We start from the raw sequence: 18,583 nt of genomic DNA, 5'->3' as shown, positions 1-18,583 counted from the left end.
TACTTTTCTTTCATCCTAATTGTGACCTCTGACGCACTAGCAGAACAAATAGCATTCCTCTGCCATACAATAGTCCTTCAGATATACATAGAAAGTTATTGTTTCTTTTATGAGTCTTCTTTTTCTCTAGTCATTTTTTATTCCTTCAATAGTCTTTCATAATCTGTGACTCTGAGGCCACTCACTGTCCTGGACACATTCATTCACTCGTTTAACAAATATTTGAGTACTGACTACTCTATTTTATCAATGCTCACCTTAAAACTATGTCACCAAGGGCAGTATATGGTGTTCACGCTACTCTGAGCACAGCAAATCATTAATCCCCTCATTAAGGATATTATGTTCCCTAAGTGGAACTTAAGATCATATAACTCTTGGCAGCCGTAACACACTGCTGACACACACCAAATGGTAACCTACTATACCCTCTGAGCCATTTTTTGTTTGTGCAGTTACCCTAGATGTACCCTACCCTACATGAAATTCTTTTTAAATCCAAATATAAAACATTTGCTTTATTCCTAGTTGTTAATTGTATCCAATCTCTCAAAAACTTTTATTCTTTCAACCAATGTATTAATTATCCCTCACTGATTCATCCATCAAAGCTCCTGATTAGCATGTAATTGATCTCTTCATCTAACATATTGATCAAAATGTGGATATGGATAGGGCTGCTGAGAAGCATTTAGTAACCCTCTGAGCAATCATTGTACCAATTACAAATACAAATCATTGAACCAATTACATAACTGCATCATCATTTAAGGAATATTATCCTCTGTAGCTCTCAGATGTCTCAAGACAAAGTTTTGAGAAAAGTTTTTGTTAAATACTTGGCTTCTTATTCATTGCTATGCCCAATGAAGCCTTGACTTGCCATTCAAAGTGCTACCTGGTCCAGCTCCATTCTGCCCAACCTGACCCTCAGGACCTCCCTGATTAGGAGGGCATGACTGGTGTTTTCTTGCTGCCAGACCTTTATATAATGAGATTCGACAACATTTATTGAGCCCTGTTATGTCCTAGGCATTATACTAAGCAGTTTCTCACATAAATAGAGCATGGGAAAAATGGAATATATTTAATGAAAAAAATGCATGTATTCTCAAATAGAACCTTATTATTTCACCCATGCATGAGACCATCATTGCACAATGTTCCTTATCTCAAAGTTATGGCAAAGTACAGAGCATATTCCATGTATAGATACTCAGCCTTTAGCATTAGGTATTCAAAGAATTATTTTCGATGCGATATGCATTTTTCTAAGATGATGTCTTCAGTAACTAAATTCTTGCTAAATACCACATTAGAGTCTAAATTTGCTTCAGTAAATCAAAAATGACTGTGCAGGAACTCTCAGAAATGATTATTCATTTGCTCTAGATAACAATCACATTTAAGAATTTAAATCATGAATCACCTGTACAGATGTTACCTTTTCCAAAGGACTTTCTACTCGAGGAATGCTGATCATTGGCATCTGTGCCAGATTATCCATGTGTATATGTTCATTTTCTGGTTGTCTTCCTTTGAAATTATTTACCACACACACAACCTAAAATTTCAGGAAAAAAATGCAGTTGAAGCAAAGCCACACTCCCTGTGACTATGACCCTTTTAATCTTTTAAGTAGCTTAATAAATTGAATCATAGTACTAAAGTATTAAAATTACTTAAGTATTACATATGTAACTTTACATCCATATTTATCTTGTATAAATTTTAATAGTTATTCCAATGCAAATGTGTTCAAGAAAATTTATCGAATAATGTGTAGCTCAGTTAATAATGACAATTTCATTATTCCAAATTTTTCATTAAATTAGATTATAGTCAATGCTCAAATCAATCTATAAATAACATCATAGCCTTATAAAAATTCATAGCAAGCTAACCTTTCCCTAATGTGGCTAACCTACAACTTAATTTAAATGCTAATTATTTCCCATTGCTTCAAGATCATTACATTCATAATAAACCTTCTACAATTGGCACTCTCTAATTTAGTAGCATCCCTTTAATTAACCTAGTTTATTGTCTATTATTGTATCCCATGTATACTTGGCATTTCAACAATAGCTTACTGGGGCTACCAGTGAAATAGAAGACCTTTTACATAAAGGAAATTGACCCTTGTTTCAATTGATTATATTCCCATAGGCGACAGTATTTGAACTAAGCCAGAGGTTCTCATACTTCGGGTTACATAATAATAAAGGCCCAGCACTGTTAAAAATGCACATTCCTAAACCCTTCCCTAAAGATTCTGATTTTGTAGATGATAGATGGGGGCTAGGAGTTGCCACTTTTTGAAATACATTCTAGAAGCTTCTGATGCAGGTGAATCATACTGTAAGGAATAGTAAATTAACACAGGAAAATTACTTGCTATATTTACTTATATTAAGCAGTGGATGAGATATTCTTTTTTTTTAAAGATTTTTAATTTATTTATTCATGAGAGACACAGATTGAGAGAGAGAGAGAGAGACAGAGACACAGGCAGAGGGAGAAGCAGGCTTCATGCAGGGAGCCCGACGTGGGACTCGATCCTGGGTCTCCAGGATCAGGCTCTGGGCTGAAGGTGGCGGTAAACCGCTGAGTCACCTGGGCTGCTCTGGATAAGATATTCTTGAGCCTTCTTTTGCTGGGTTTATAGTCTATTACCAAGCCAAAACCCAGAACTTACTTGCAGTTATAACCTAACATTCATTTTTAAAAAGGATAAATGCTTAACATATAATTACACATTTACATTGTATGTTTTCACAAATGCTCCACTGGAAAGCGTTTTCTTTAGTAGGCCTCATTACTGAGTATTTTCAAAAGCCAATTAGATCTTGATTATTCTCCAGTTTTTAAATAAAATTAATAAATCTACAAAATAATAACACATACTATGAGACTTTATTTCAGAAAAAAATCATCTCCCTAGTTGTGGAATACTTATTATACTTCCATTTCCATGAATAATTACAGATCAGAAGCACAGATCAAAGCCTCCTAATTTGATACATCAACTTTATCAGTGCCATTAAGATCTTTAAAGTAAGGGATGGTACAGGCTTGGAGATGGGAACTTGATAAACCTAGTATCAAATGATAACCCTACAAAAGACTATAGGGCAAAAGACTGCCCTATAGAAAAGGTCAGTAAATTTTGGCTATAAGGGAGGGGCACAATAGTACATATTTTTGGCTCTGCTGGCATACAATCTCTGCAGCAGCTATTCAACTATGTTTTTGATGTGAAAAAAGTCATAGGCAATTCATATATGAATGGGCATGTCAGTGTTCCACTGTAACTTAAAAAAAAAAAAACAACACAGCGGGTTGAATTGGTTGCAGTTTGCTAACTGACCACTGCTTAGAGTACAAAGAATACAATCAAGAATTTAGCCAATAACAGCATAACAAGCAAGCAGTTTCACATTCACTTCATGAAACATACACACATATTTCCCTTCTCATTAATATTATAAATTAATGAAAGATTAGGCAGATGAAAAATATTGCTACAAATTCTTGTGAAGTAATATTTATTGAAATGAAATAACTATGTACATAGATGTATGGAAGTCATGAGATGAAGAAAAGTTCATCTAGAGTTAATATGGGCTTTTGAAATTAGTATAATTGCTTTTTTATATTATTTAGGTTTCGTAAACTCTTTGAAAGCTTGTATCAGTTATCTCTTTGCCTTAATTGAGGGTTAGGACAATACCACTGAAGCAGCTGAGAATTCAAATGCCACTATTTAAACACCTAATAGATAGTAGATATTCATTAAATAGTATCTATTAGCATAATGATTATTCTTCATTACTGTTATTATTTAAATTATAAGGGAGGAAATTGCCAAATCTTCCTTAGAACCATTTTCAAATATTTAGCAAGTTTTGCCTGCTAACATTCACAAGTATGGAACTGATGTCCTATTAGAAAAATGGTCATGGTTGGGGGGCTCCTGGAGGGCTCAGCCCATTAAGCATCCAAGTTCTTGATTTTGGCTCAGGTCACAAACTCAGGGTTGTGGGATGGAGCCCTGAGTCAGGCTCTGCACCCAACATGGGGTCTTGCTTGTCCCTTCTCCCTGTTCCTCCTATGGCTCTCTCTCTCTCAGATAAATAAATAAAATCTTAAAAAAATAAAAAGGAAAAATCCTCATAGGGGAAAGCAAGAGGCTTGGTGTTTGATCCTGAGTCTGTATGTTCTTAGACAGTCCTCTGGGTCTGAGTTTTCTCAATTTGTAAGAGAAGAGGTTGCAATATCTTACCAAGTTAAGTGGTAAGTGACAACCATTCCTTTGGTTGTCAAAGGTATGAAAAATTCAACAAATGTTCAAAGTGAAACCCAAGATCTGCCTATCTCTGGACCCCCCTATAAAACGTGATTTTTTTCTGGATTCTCTCGGGAAAACAACCCCCACACTCCCTCTCCCCTGATTACACAAGGCTGAAAACTTGGATTTATCCTAAAGGATGAGTATAGGATTCTCCTATATTCAACCAGACATTCAATTTGCTCAATTTTCCTTCCTAAAACATACTACTTTGGTTGATGTGAACCTCTTCCTTAGAGGGCTTCCTTATAAGCTCTATGAAAGCAGAAATGCTCTTCTTCCGCTTCCTCCTCTTCCTCCTCTTCCTCCTCCTCTTCTTCTCCTCCTCCTTCTTCTCTTCTTTCTCCTTCTTCTTTTTCCTTTTGCTCATCATTGTATTCGCAGTACCACAGAGAATGAATAGACTAACTAATGAGCATGTGTCCAGCCAAGAATTCTCAAGTTTCCCAATGTTCCTATATAATTTAAAGTGACATTCCTCTGAAACACTCTGTTTTTACATTAGTAGCTTCCATGTGTATAATCTTATCCTGTCCTACAAAACTGACACTAATAAGTTACCACTACACATGTATTTTTTTTGTGTTCTTTCGCCTTTGGTGATGATTTATTAATCAGATCTATTTGTGGTCATTTTACCTCTTCCCCTGCAGCAAGTAATACATGTGTTTTGCATGGAGTTAAGTGCATGGGCTCTGGTAAAGAGGCTGGGCCTTAACACCAGCCTCTTTGATTTACTCACTCTGTGAGCCTGGGCAAGCAACTCAATATAACTAAACCTGCTTCTTTTACCTGAAAAATGAGGACAATAACTGTATCTCACTGTGCTGTTGTGAGGATTAATTGAGTTAATCTAGTAAAGATTACTCAAATAACTCTTACCATTATTATTACATTACATAGGATAATATGACAAGTTCTTGATGTGCTCAGTAAACTTGAACTACTCAACTTGACCCTGGGCATCTTTTTTGGAAGCACTTTGAAGCAGACATTTGTTCAGCATGTATTTGTTACATAATATTAACCAATCTACAACTATTGTTCACCTAGTATTTGTTTTGCATTTTCTTAAGCATGGGGATTTGGTTCTCTAACTAAAGAAAATGCACAGGGGATGGGAGTGATCAACAAGACAGGATATCATTCCTCAGGTAGAATGTGATAGGCCAGACTTTGAGTGCAGTGGAAACTCCGGAAAAATGGGAGAACCAGGTAATCAGGGACACTTCCTGGGCAAGTTAGGACTTGTCTGAGAACAATCTCAAGTGCAAAAAGGATCTGAATAGTCATCAAAGGTGAGGGCCATGATCTCCAGAGCCTTCTCTCCACCACACACTCAACTGTACCTAGAGAGTATGAGATTTCATTTAACCCTCAGAAGAGCTTTGGGAATAACATAGTTCCTCCATTCATTCATTCATGCATCAAATATTTCCTGAGAACCCCCTATCTACCAGACCCTGTACTATGTACTGGGAATACACAGTGAGGAAAACAAATAAGCGCCTTCTCCACACGCAGCTTACATTATAGTGGGTTTGACAGCAAAAACAAAACAAAAACAAAAATAAAACTATTATATGTGGCATATTAAAAATTGAAATATGCTATGGATAAAAGTGAACAGGAAAGGAGGAAAGGATTCCTTGGAGAGGGAAAGCCATTTTATTTATTTTTTTATTTATTTTTTTTGGGGGGAAATCCATTTTAAATACAATTCTATGTTAGAAAAAATGAGGAGCCAAGTGACCTGTTCAAGGTCACATATGCACCATATGGCAAAAGCAGGATTCAAACCTAGGTTCACATGACTCCCAGACCCCTGTTTTGTTCTGTAAAAAAATATACGGAGGAACTGGCATTCTCACTGGGTCAAACATAAAGGCAACACAGAACCTGTCTGCAAGGCAAAGGAAGCTGAGTGGATACATAATACAGGATTTCACTGCAAGGAGGGAAAAACAAAAAACAAAAAACAAAAAAAAAACTGGGCTGTGAAGAATGCAGCCAGATTACTGATGATCCCAGAAGCCCAGTGGGACATATCTGAGTTTAATGCAGCAAGAATGAGGTTTGTTTTGTTTTGTTTTGTCTTGTTATTAGCAACAGCTTATGTTCTAAAGAAGAGAGGCAGAACTGGAGGTATCTGGAGAGTCTGAGATGAGGAGCCAGTTAGGAACCTAAAGATAGAAGACAGGGAAGAAGCACTAATCTCAAAAATCGAGTATAGTCTCACAGTATACAATTTGGTCAGAATGGCCAAGACATAAAATGTGGAGGAGACATTTTGTAATGGAAATAAACTGGGACCAGATGACTCACTGGGTGAGTCAAGAAGAATGAGTCAAAGGCAGACACTAGACATTGGGCCCGGGTGACTGGGGGATGTGGATGCCTTTAACCAAGACATAGAGTCTTGGAGTAGGTTAGTGCTCATTTTATTCTGGAACCATTTCAGAGTTCTGCACACACTGCAAGATAACTGGAGACACCCCAGGATGTTGCGAGCCAGAGCTGTAGTCGCTGCTCAGAATAAATATTCTATTTGCCCAAATGAGAAGCCCGGGAATCATCACGGATTGCTCCCTCTCATTCGCCTCCATTATCCCCAGTGTGCCATCAAGCTCCAAACCTTCTGTATCACAAACCTCCCAGAGAGCCTCCCTTCTCTCTGTGCCCATGGAGGCCTGATTGACGCCATCTTATTTCCCTGCTTCTGCACAACTTGCCTCCCCTACCCTCACCTGGAGTTTTACTTTTCCAGCAAAACTAGTTTCAAAATGCAAACTGTATCGGAGAGAAGGGGCTGAAAGGAAGCAAACTATCAATTATGGAACTTATTTCAGTCATTCATGTGGCCATTTGTTGAACATACACCATCCCGTTTCAACTTTTATGTCCTTATAAGCTTTAAGGAGGCTGTCATTAGCCTCATTTAAAGAGGAAGAACCTGAGGCTCGGAAAGGTAAATTGGCAATGGCACAAACTGAGTGAATAAAGAAGCTGAGATTCAACCAGCTTTAACTCACTTGAACTCTGACAGTGGCTCTCAGATCATCCACATTCAAAAGAAAAAAGCCCAGATTATTCTAACCTACAAGGCCATACAGAATAAATACCCCTGTATTTTTTTTATTTCCCACTCTTGTCACTCACGTTGGATGACTGGTACCACTTCCAGGATGTCACTTCCCCTCGTGTGAATGCTGTGCCCAGGCCTATAATATACTGAGGGCACCATAAAGGCCTATCTTATGAAGCATTTTTTTAAGACTTTATTTATGTATTCAGGAGAGACACAGAAAGAGGCAGAGACATAGGCAGAGGGAGAAGCAGGCTCCCTGCAGGGAGCCTGATGCAGGACTCGATCCCAGTACCCTGGGATCACAACCTCAGCCAAAGGCAGACGCTCAACCACTGAGCCACCCAGGTGTCCCTCTTACGAAGTATTTTATGTTGCTTCTGAGCACTGTGCTCCTTGCCCCTCATTCCTTATGCCCCAGCTTTGACCTCCCTGCTTTGCAAACATTTCAAGTTTATGTATCCCAACCCCTTTTGGACTGTCCCTAATCCCAACAGAAATCTCTTTAGTTTAGGAACTAATATCATTACATTTTAGAGTTTGTAAAACTCTTTGTGTCTATTTTGTGATCTATTCAAGTAGATGGACTCTATCTTTTTCATGTATTTATCCCCAGCACTAAGCACAGTGCCTGGATCATAACAGGGCTTCACTAAATGTTTATGTTTTAAAGGAAGGGAGTAAGGGAATATTTGAGGGAATAACCCCTATTAGTGTCTGACCTGTGAACCAGACTGTAACTCTCACAGGAGAGACATCATGTTCATCTGAGCCTCCTTGCATCCCCAGCTCTTGGCACAGTGCCTGGCACCTGTAGGCACTCATGCTCAGAAACGACTGTGCATGAATGCACAAATGTCTGTTTTAGTTATTACAGTTAAAGCATTATTTTCGTGTGACCTTTGATTAAGGTCATTTACCAGGTGTGTGGGAATGTCTGAAGGGCTGCTGTGGAATGTTTTGAATACGTACAGTCAGAGAGGCTTGAGCCCAAGAGGGATCCAGAGTCCAACCCATTCACCACATGGTTTTCAGATAAGGAAGTGACAAGGAAGATACTAGGGTTTTGGATTTGGTCTTTCAAGGTCTCAAGATGTTCACTGGAAGTGAAGGAAAGTTGGAGACAGCCATGGGAAGATAAGCAGGTAGACTGATGAGATGCCAGTGAAGATGCTCTAGACCCATGGAGATGAAAGACAGCTACATCTGACACTAGTGCTTTGACATTTTAACTTTTGGTAGTTCTTTTCTTAGGGTTTATGTAGGATATTTGTCTTGTTTTGTTTTATTTTAAATGTTTCAATCTGCTTCATTTGTGGTGAGTGAAAGGAAGGAAAAGGCTCTGGCCCAGGTCAGGGCCCCAGGCTTTCTGGGGTCATAAAATGTCTCTGGGAGAGAGATTAGAATGGGCCTACGTTTCCCAGGCACCTGGAGAATCAGAGGGGGGATATCAGGAAGAGAAGCAGCACAGAACTTGGGGCAGGGACAGGTCCTACTCACCACTCTAACACAGGACGGTCTACAGAAAATAGCCTATTTAAAATGCCTGGCACACAAATCATTAGCTGGAAAGGTTCATATGAGTTTTTGCTTACTGGTTATGAACTAGGGAAAGGAGCTGAAGAAGGGAAGTTAAGCGTGAGAAGCAATTTAAATGTAATCAAAATGGAAATAAAGTGTTTTTTCCCTTTATAATGTGTCAATGCAAAAACTATGTTTTGATTTATAGCCTACACATTTTCCATCTGGGTTAAATGTTATACACTCATAATGGATTGATTTTTTTTTTTTAAAGCCAGACTAAAATAAATTTTCCAACAACCAAAACCTGTAGTAATACTCCAAGGAGGTTTTATAAAAAGAAGAGAGATGGCATGCTTACTTCACTAGAAATCACTACGGATGCTCTTCACGACTTGGCAAATTCTGATGTGAGATGGTATTATCTTGGAAATCATCCATGCGTTTTTAGTTGCTGAAGGGAACCAACCGATCTCTCAAATGAGGTTTACCTATTAGCAGGCGCTGTAACCTGGCAGTTCATGGAGAGTACGATGCTGAGGCCTTGGGGGTACTCTGGGATGCTCTAGATACTCTGGGATGGAAAGTGACCTGAGGAAATTCTTAAAATATCAAGCAACCCATTCTTAAAAACTATCCAAGAAGGACTGAGTGTTTTTAGCTCTGTTCCATTTAATACGAAAATATTTGGTTCGCCTTTAAGTGTAGAGTTTATATATTTTCCTCCCCAAATTTGACTTTAGGCAGAACAAATGAGGAAGGAGGAAGAAATGAATGACTTAAAATATACATCTTATCATTTGATACACCACATGCAGAGACACCTGCATGTAAGTCACCCTCTTTTTTTTTCTTGTAGGTGATTATGGGTGTTAATTAAAAATACAGTGAAATCCAAGTAAGTTTGTACTTACCAGAAATACTGCTATAGATATTCCAACCAGAAAGCCTGCTATCACATCTGACCAATGATTTCGGTATTCTGCTACTCTGTTGAGTCCAGTAAGAAAGGCCAAGCACATTAAGCCCAAACATAAAACGGGTTTAGCAAGTCTTGTTCCTTTGGCTTTGATTGTGTTGGTAATGTACATCTGAAACATTAAATGAAAAACATAACATTTCATGAAGGTATTTTCTTAATATATATACAATATATTTGCATATATGTACACATATATATTTATAGACATAGCTATGTATACAGAGTTCAAATAATTAGTCCTAGTTATGAATGTTTTGAAGTAACTTTCTTATAAGTGGAATTTAAGAATGGTAATTATTTAATTTTACTTACCTGATATTTACTAATGGCCAATTCTTCTGTAATATGAATTACCTAGAAACACTGAATACTGACATTCCAAGTGATTTTTTTTTAACTAGTGAAACTATTAACATTTAACTATTAATGTACCTATTGTTTTTTCTGAATTGACATCTTAGATCACTACTGTTAGAAGGGACAAACTGATGAAGGAATGTTTTTAATGCTTACATTTTTGTATACCACATTGGAAGGACGTATAATTGATAGGTTAGAATGTATGACTGTAGCTATAAAAAATAAGATATAGTTGATTTTCACTAAATAGAAAGTACTTTGAAAAAGGAATTTGAGGTTCACTGCAGTGACAAGGTTTGCTTTCATGTTGTTATCAGATATTGTGAAAATTACTTTGTTTTTATTAAATTTTATCTATCAGCCAGAATTAGGACAACAAAAAAAAAACTTAACTACATTCAGGGTAAATGTCTCCTTAAAACAAACAAGACAATGAATAGATACCTACATTGCTAGTGTTTTCACATATGCTAATGAAGAACATATAGTGCCAATTGATTGTACTAAATGAAATGTCCTCATGTTTAGAGGCATCACACTCAAGAATAATTTATTTGGTCTTTCTTCCACTCTGATTTATTCTATCGCTCAGTAGCCGATGATTTAAACCTTGTGTTACTACATAAGCAAAGCTGTTGACTGCAAGGGGAGTGTGTCAGTTAATATTTCAAGTCATTAGTAAAGTAATTATAAAGGAAATGGCTTTGACAGTACAATACGTTTTTATGGTATTAATGTCAGTGGGTACCTAACACTGATGACATACTCAGAAAAAAACTTAGACATACATTTAATCACTTGCCTATTGTCCTGCATTGAATAATTAAAAAAATATATTTCCCTAAGAGATTAAACCAAAAATCAGCACTTAAGGTTTTCCTTCACAGCAGCCATTTCAGAATGTGATGAAATTCAGTAATTATCTTCCCCCCCTTTTTTTTTTTCCTGGGCAAAGTTTGTAGCCCTGTTAGCTGCCAGAAGAGGCTGCATGAATATTTAAACAGCCCATGTGATACAAGGCTTCTATCTATCCAAGTTCTAGCCCTTTGCCATCTCTCTCAGGTCCCAATATTCTAGAGGAAAAAAAAAAAAAAAAAGCTGAATTGTTTCATCTTGGGCTTGTGACCTTCGGAGCTGAGTCTGTGTATTCTAAGCCCGTGCATGGAAGAGCTGAATAATTTCAGTGATGAAGGATAAGTATACATGAGGGGGAAACAAGAAGAGATGAGAGAGAGAAAATGATGTTTCTGCCTTTCTGAGAGAATGTGTTAAAGAGCTCTGCCCACACGAATAACAAGGCTGGGATATCACACCACTTCAGGTTGCCAGTGATGCATCTAATGGAGTAATTCTTTATTTGACTAGTGCACACGAATAGGGAGTGAAATTTGGGCTGCTGGTGAGATTTCCTTTAACACAGCTATAACGTCAATTAATTTTTTTTTACTTTTGTATTTCTTCACATCTGTCCAGGACTCTAAACATATGCTGTCCTTATTAAGACAAAAATAAATGTGGAATGATAATTGAATAGTATTAATATTGCTAATATTCATTATAGCTATGATTTAATGAGTGATCGCTGTTCAAGGCAATGTTCTAAGTATCTTAGATTATCTTATTAAATTCTCAAAATACCCATAGAAGTCAGATCTCATCATACTTTCATTTTATTGATGAAAAAATTGAATCAAGATAAAGCTTATGAAGAAAATACAATTTGGCTATTGGGGGTGGCACTGCTGAGAATGAAGAGGTGCAAATGAGAAGTAAAGCACCTCTTACTCTTTCTTCTTTCTTTACTGATTTCTTGCATGGAGGAAATGGCCAATGGACATATAAGAGAGTTGAAATCAAAGAGAGGATAAAGAAGGTTATTGTAGTATCCTAGAGTGAGGCTATATCTCAACTCTGCTGTTAGAGAGAAATAAGAAGTAATGTGAGTATGGCCTATGTGGAAAACCTACTACAGAATCTATCTGGTTTTGGAAAGTACTGTCTTCCCCCTCATCCTCAAAGACCATCTCAGATACCTGTCCAAGTTATGTAGGCTTAGAGTGATCTATTAGCTTTGGTGATGACTGTGAAGTTTCTTTTTGAATGTTTGCTCTACTTGCTCTAATGACTCAAGCATTGGTTGTAAGGAGTCTAAAGATATAGTCTGTCCACAAAGACAACTCATGAAAAATAGCCTGAAATTTGGCTTTTCCTCCACCAGATCCCCACTTACTAGCCAGACCCAGAAAAGAAGATTGAATTTTAAGGGTTATGGAAAAAGGGTGACATTTGTACAAATACATTTAACTTTAAGGTGGATCATAGCAGTGCTTTATAATACACGGATTTTTCTGGAGCATGATCAGTTGGCATGGATGTCACAAAAGAAAAATTAGAGAGTTTTCACTTATATTCGACAACTCTTTGGTACTTTATGAATATAAGTGCCTTTTAACCAATCTAATTGTGTCATCCTTGCAGAAAGTCTATTATTCCTAATTTGCAGAAGAGGAAATTATGGCATAAGAATCTATTAAGCAAGTTGGATGCAGTACAGAAATTGATTATTTATGCTCTCTTGGTTTTTAATTCACTTATAAAACCATCTAGGTTAACCAGATGTCAAAATGTAGCTAAAATAAAACAAACAGAAGAGGGTATGGTTTGAGCAAAATGATACCCACTCAGTCCTCAAGGGTCACTGGATGCTCACTACCTTACAGACCCTCCCATTATTTAACGTCTTATTATTAGCAGTCTTTGTTCATCCATTCCATGAGTATTTATCAGCATAAAGATGCAGAATCCAAAGCTGATCATTTGTTGTCCGCTAACAGTCTGGCATATATTCTTCTACACTTTCCTCCTCACTTATACAAATATATACAACAACTGACACATATATAAAGAGGTTTTGCTTACTTGTTTGATTTTACTAAAATGTAATCACAATGCCCATGTTATCCAGAAATGTGAATTGACTCACTTGTGATAATAAACATCCATATGTTGGGTAACTTGAGAAAGCACCATATGATTTTAAAGTACTATTATATAAGTAAATAAAAATAAAAACAGACAAACATTTGTGTTTGTTAAGCACTTACTATACACCTGAAACTGTTTCTTCAAGAGGAGACATCTAAGGTGAGATCCAGAAAGATGAGTATGCGAGTTCCCAGCGAAGAGGAAGGGGTGGAGGAATGACTACTGAATTTTGTCAAATGCTTTTCCTGCAGCTACGGAGATGATTATATTGGTTTTTGCTTTTGCCACACAAATTTTCTGGCATATGTATTTGTTTACTTACAAATTGTCTTTCTCCTCCTTGTCTATCTCATATTGCCTGGAGCAAGACCCAGTACAGGCCAGGCACCTATGATAGGAAGAATACAACACCCTAAAGATGCCCACATATTCATCCTATGAAACAGAGGAAGGGAGCCACAAGCCAAGGAATTCAGACAGACCCTAGAAGTTGAGAAAAATCAAAGAATGAATTCTCCCCTAGAGCCTCCAGAAGGTGTGCAATTGGGCTCAACCTTTGACTTTTTTTTTATTTTTAAGATTTTGTTTATTTATTTGACAGAGAGAGAGCCCGCGTGCATGCATGCATAAGCAGGCGGTGGTAGGGCAGGCAGAGGGAAAGCAGCAGGCTCCCCATGGAGCAGGGAGCCCATGCGGGGCTCGATCTCAGGACCCCGGGATCACGACCCAAGCTGAAGGCAGCTGCTTAACCGACTGAGCCACCCAGGTGCCCCTCAACCCTTGATTTTATCCCTGTGAAACCCATGCTGAATTTCAGAATAGCAGAACTGCAAGATAATAAATTTGGGTTATTTTAAGTCACTAAGTTTGTGATAATCTGTCATGGTGTCAAAAGAGAACTACTACAGTCAATCAATATCTGCTCAGTGTGTGAATAATGAAATGTACTGGGATTTGTAAAACTGGTCCGAAGGAAGAGATAACTGTAGCCTAGTGATTAGCTCATCCACTTTGCAGCCAATAAGATCTAGTTTAATTCCTAGCTCTGCCACTCATGTAGACAAGTTATAAGCATGGCCCATGGTGAATGCCTAGTACCTGCAGGGGTTAAGTCAGGGCCAGGCTGAAGAACACAGCAAGCCCAGGACCTACTGTGCTGCCTGATTGTGAAGGTGGTGCCTGGTGAGTTGGGATCATTAAGTTAATGGTGGCATCGTGGCACAGCATGTGGATAAATTGGTTCCTTCTCTTGTTTTTATGCTTCTTTCACCTTTTCCTTATGCTATTTTGCAGGTTTTTTTCTTTCTTCCAAGTTATCTTTCTAAAGACAGCCACTAATTGTTTATTTGTAGGTGGTTACCACCTACTCTTATCCTTTGCCCCCTCCCTCCTATAGATGAACTGACCTAAATTCCACCCATCAGGATAGAAGCAACTCAGTGGCCAGATCCCTCAGCAACATGACACTCTAGTGCTTCTGACATACTCTAGTCCTCCTCCCAGAATGTGGAGTCCAATATTAAGCCCGCCAGTGCACACATCCTCTGACCAGCCCAGAGTACAATTATAACTTTTTTTGGATTGCACCCAGTCCAAAAGACCATGCATGAGTCTTCCTACTCATGAATCTGTCTTTTGTAATTAGGTTAGGATTGGATCATCTTTAAACTGATTTCCATCTTTTGACTATTTTGAATAATACAATCTAAAAACGGAATCTGTTTGGGGGTTTTATTTTTTAGTACCTACATAGCACTACTGGTCAGGGTGTTTGTGATTTCTTTCATGGGCTGATGCTCTAGCAGGTTCCCCTATTTTGGATTCCTGGGATTATTAAAAAAAATCCAATTTCTTGTTCTCAAAATATTTCACCCTATCAGGACCATTCTGAACTTTTTAAAAAATATTTATTTATTTATTTATGATAGAGAGAGAGAAAGGCAGAGACACAGCAGGAGGGAGAAGTAGGCTCCATGCAGGGAGCCCGACGTGGGACTCGATCCTGGGACTCCAGGATCGCACCCTGGGGCAAAGGCAGGCGCCAAACCGCCGAGCCACCCAGGGATCCCCTCATTCTGAACTTTTGTGATGACATTTATCATATTAGTTCTTTCTCTGAGCTTCTCGTTAGCTCTATATAGATCACCACTAACAAGACAGCATCAAAGACAGAACCTTATGGCACTCCACTAGAGATTTATTTGCAAGTTGGTATGGAGACACTGAGCACCATCTTTTAGGTTCATTTATTAAGCTAGACATGCTATGTCCTGAAAGTCTTACTGTTGTATCCATACTTATCCACATTCATAAATTCACCAAACAACAATAAGATATCTGATAGGGTATGTAACAGAATGGTGATGGGAGGTAATGTAGTAGAGGGAAGATCATAGACTTTGTGCCAGACAGATTTGTGTTCACATAATTCAGACCTTTCAGGGCTCTGATGGGGGAATGCAATAAACAGTACTATATTGAAGCCATAAATTTTATATACCGCAATCTAGGTCATATAAAGCATGCAGCTACTTTATTTTCCATAATGATCTAAACTTCTTCATGAGCATCCATCCAAGACTGAATAGGGATGGAACAGGGGAGGGAGGAATGTTTAATAAACCCTCAGTTGTTCTCAGTTTTCCATTCTTTGCTTTCTGGCAAAAATGGTACTGGGGTCCAGCTGGAGGTCTGCAAGACTACGTGGCCCAAGTGGGGCGGCAACTTAAGAGCAGCCACAGGGCTGTCCTACAGAATGGCCTCTTCATCTCTGCTGGTTTCCACTGCCCCGTGCTTCTCTTTCTTGGTCTCCACTGAGTGCTCTACTGACAATCACTGCTAAAGTCCTTGTGAACCCATGCTGACTTGTTCCATCTAGGCTCACATGCTATAAAAATCCTCTGAATCTCCAGCACATCTTCCTTTCAGCCCCAGGTGGGCTGCTCTCATCCCTAGCTCTGGTGTGCGTCATACATCTTTCTGCTGCCTGCCCTACCTGTTCTAGGGGTGCAATTAAGTTGAGTTCTTCCCGTTTCAAGCCAGAAACAAGGAATAAGCCCATCTATTTTCTGTTTTCAACTTTTCTAGATTTTCTGTTATCTGGTGACCAATTTCTTTCTCAGAGTTTCTAACCCAAGGGCACTCCCTCAAAATGATCACCACATCTGCCATCCTGCCCTTTGCTCTCTTCCAATCTTGTCACTTTCTAGGCCCAGAAATGCACCTTCTCTTCCCCTAGGTTGATGGTACCTCCTTTCATATGATATCCAGTGTTCTCTCTATTACTGGCTCATGATACTCAGAACTTCAAATTTTGCTTTTGGTATGTAAAGGTAGTTTGGGAATTTAGAAATTCCTGTTCTCTTTTGACAAAGATTTGATTATTTTTAAGATTTTTAAAAAATTTATTTATTCATGAGAAACACACACACACAGAGGCAGAGACACAGGCAGAAGGAAAAGTAGGCTCCATGCAGGGAGCCTGACGTGGGACTTGATCCTGGGACTCTGGGATCACGCCCTGAGCCAAAGGCAGCCGCTGAATTGCTGAGCCACCTAGGCGTCCAAAGATTTGATTATTAAAACTAAATAATATCTTCCATTTTGATTGATATTGGCTCATCTCTTTCCTATATCCCCCAGATTTACTGAGGTATAACTTGCAAACAAAAAATATATATACTTAATGTATATAACTTGATTTTTGATATATATATACATTATCAAATAACCACAATAAAACTAATTAATGTATCCATTATCCTACAGAGTTACCATTTTGTGTGCATGTATGTAGTGAGAGCATTTAGGACCTACCTGCCCTCTTAACAAATTTTAAGTATACAATACAGTATTAACTATAATCACATTGCTGAACATTAAATCTCCGTGTGGTACATATACTACATATACAATGGAATATACTCTGCCTTAAAAAAAAAGAAAAGAAAATGCTACCATTTGGGGGATAAGCCTGAAAGACATTATGCTAAGTGAAATATCTGGGTGCGGATACACAAATACTGCATGACCTCTCTACATGGAACCTAAAATAGTCAAACTCATAGGAGCAAAGAATAGAGTGGTGGTTGCCAGAAATTGAGGGAAGAGGGATGAGGAGATGTCAGCCTTTCTCTTATGGCCCATTCTTCTCTAAGGCACTGAATAAAAGATGAGAAATCCTAGAGCTATGTTGTCTAATATGGTAGCCACTAGCTAGTATAGCAAGAGAGCATTTGAAATGTAGCTAATGGAATCAAAGGACAATTTTAAATTTTAGTTAAATTGAGCTAATTTAAATTTCAAAATTAGAATGTGATTTCATTATTAGAAATATTTTAAATATGTTTAGAAAAATTGGGTATATGGATCTAGCTTTTACACTGTAAATTTTATGAAATCTACATACAGATAAAGTATTTCAAATGAAAATTTAGTATCTGAGTTGAAGTGTACTGCAAGTGTCAAATAAATATACACTGGATTTCAAAAACTTTGCCAAAAAAGGAATGCAAAATATCTCATTAATGATTTTTATGTTGATGCATGTCAAAATAGTAATATTTCAGATGTACTCAGTTTAAAGTATATTTTAAAATTAATCTCACTTTAAAAAAAAACTCCTAATGTGATTACTAAAAAAATTAAATATCATATATATGGTTCATTTTATGTTCCTACTGGATAATCTAAATAATCTATTGGAGAATGCTGACCTAAATAAGATCAACATGATTCAAGGGGAATGAACATTATATCAGTTAATTATAAAAAAAAGATTATATGCATTTCATCATTTATTGCTATTTTGTTATTTAATTATTTTATTGGTTGGAGTTGGACACTGAGCCTAAAACCATTTTTTAGGGCACCTGTGCTTTATCAGACTATAGTTATCTATATCTTTTTACCTATATTTATCTTTTATATCTATTCATATATTACAGTTTAAATAACACATAATGTGATTTAGTGATATTCGGATATTGTTTGAATTTTCAGAGTCACAGTTATCCTATTTTTTCAGATTTTAATTATCATAACATCCACTTTTAAATATTTGACTTCATCAAAGTTAATCATCTGTTTTGTATTTTACTGATACCCTTTAGGAACTTGAGAGATTCCATATTTAGTTAGCGTAAACCAGGAGGTAAAACTCAACATTATGAATTTAATATTCTGGGTTAAAACATCAATCTAGCTTCGGATAATTCTGTGACTTTAGATAAATTAACTTCTCTAGGTCATACTTTTATATTATTTGCAAAATGAAAATGACAATAATAGTTTGTGGGAT

At 37.4% G+C, this 18,583-nt stretch overlaps 1 protein-coding gene across 1 annotated transcript in view; it reads right to left on the bottom strand.

Moving 5' to 3' along the window:
- The window catches only part of PLPPR5 (phospholipid phosphatase related 5), a 121,621-nt gene that overhangs the window by 31,093 nt on the left and 71,945 nt on the right, over window positions 1-18,583 (bottom strand). The window contains exons 4-5 of the mRNA XM_025417535.3: window positions 9,872-10,048; window positions 1,445-1,564 (exon numbers count right to left, since the gene is read on the bottom strand). Coding sequence (XP_025273320.1) covers window positions 1,445-1,564; window positions 9,872-10,048 — 297 coding nt within the window. The remainder of the gene's footprint in view (window positions 1-1,444; window positions 1,565-9,871; window positions 10,049-18,583) is intronic.

The sequence above is a fragment of the Canis lupus genome, chromosome 6 (genome assembly GCF_003254725.2).
Source record: "Canis lupus dingo isolate Sandy chromosome 6, ASM325472v2, whole genome shotgun sequence".
Taxonomy (NCBI): domain Eukaryota; kingdom Metazoa; phylum Chordata; class Mammalia; order Carnivora; family Canidae; genus Canis; species Canis lupus.
This window is presented reverse-complemented; position numbering and strand designations above follow the sequence as displayed.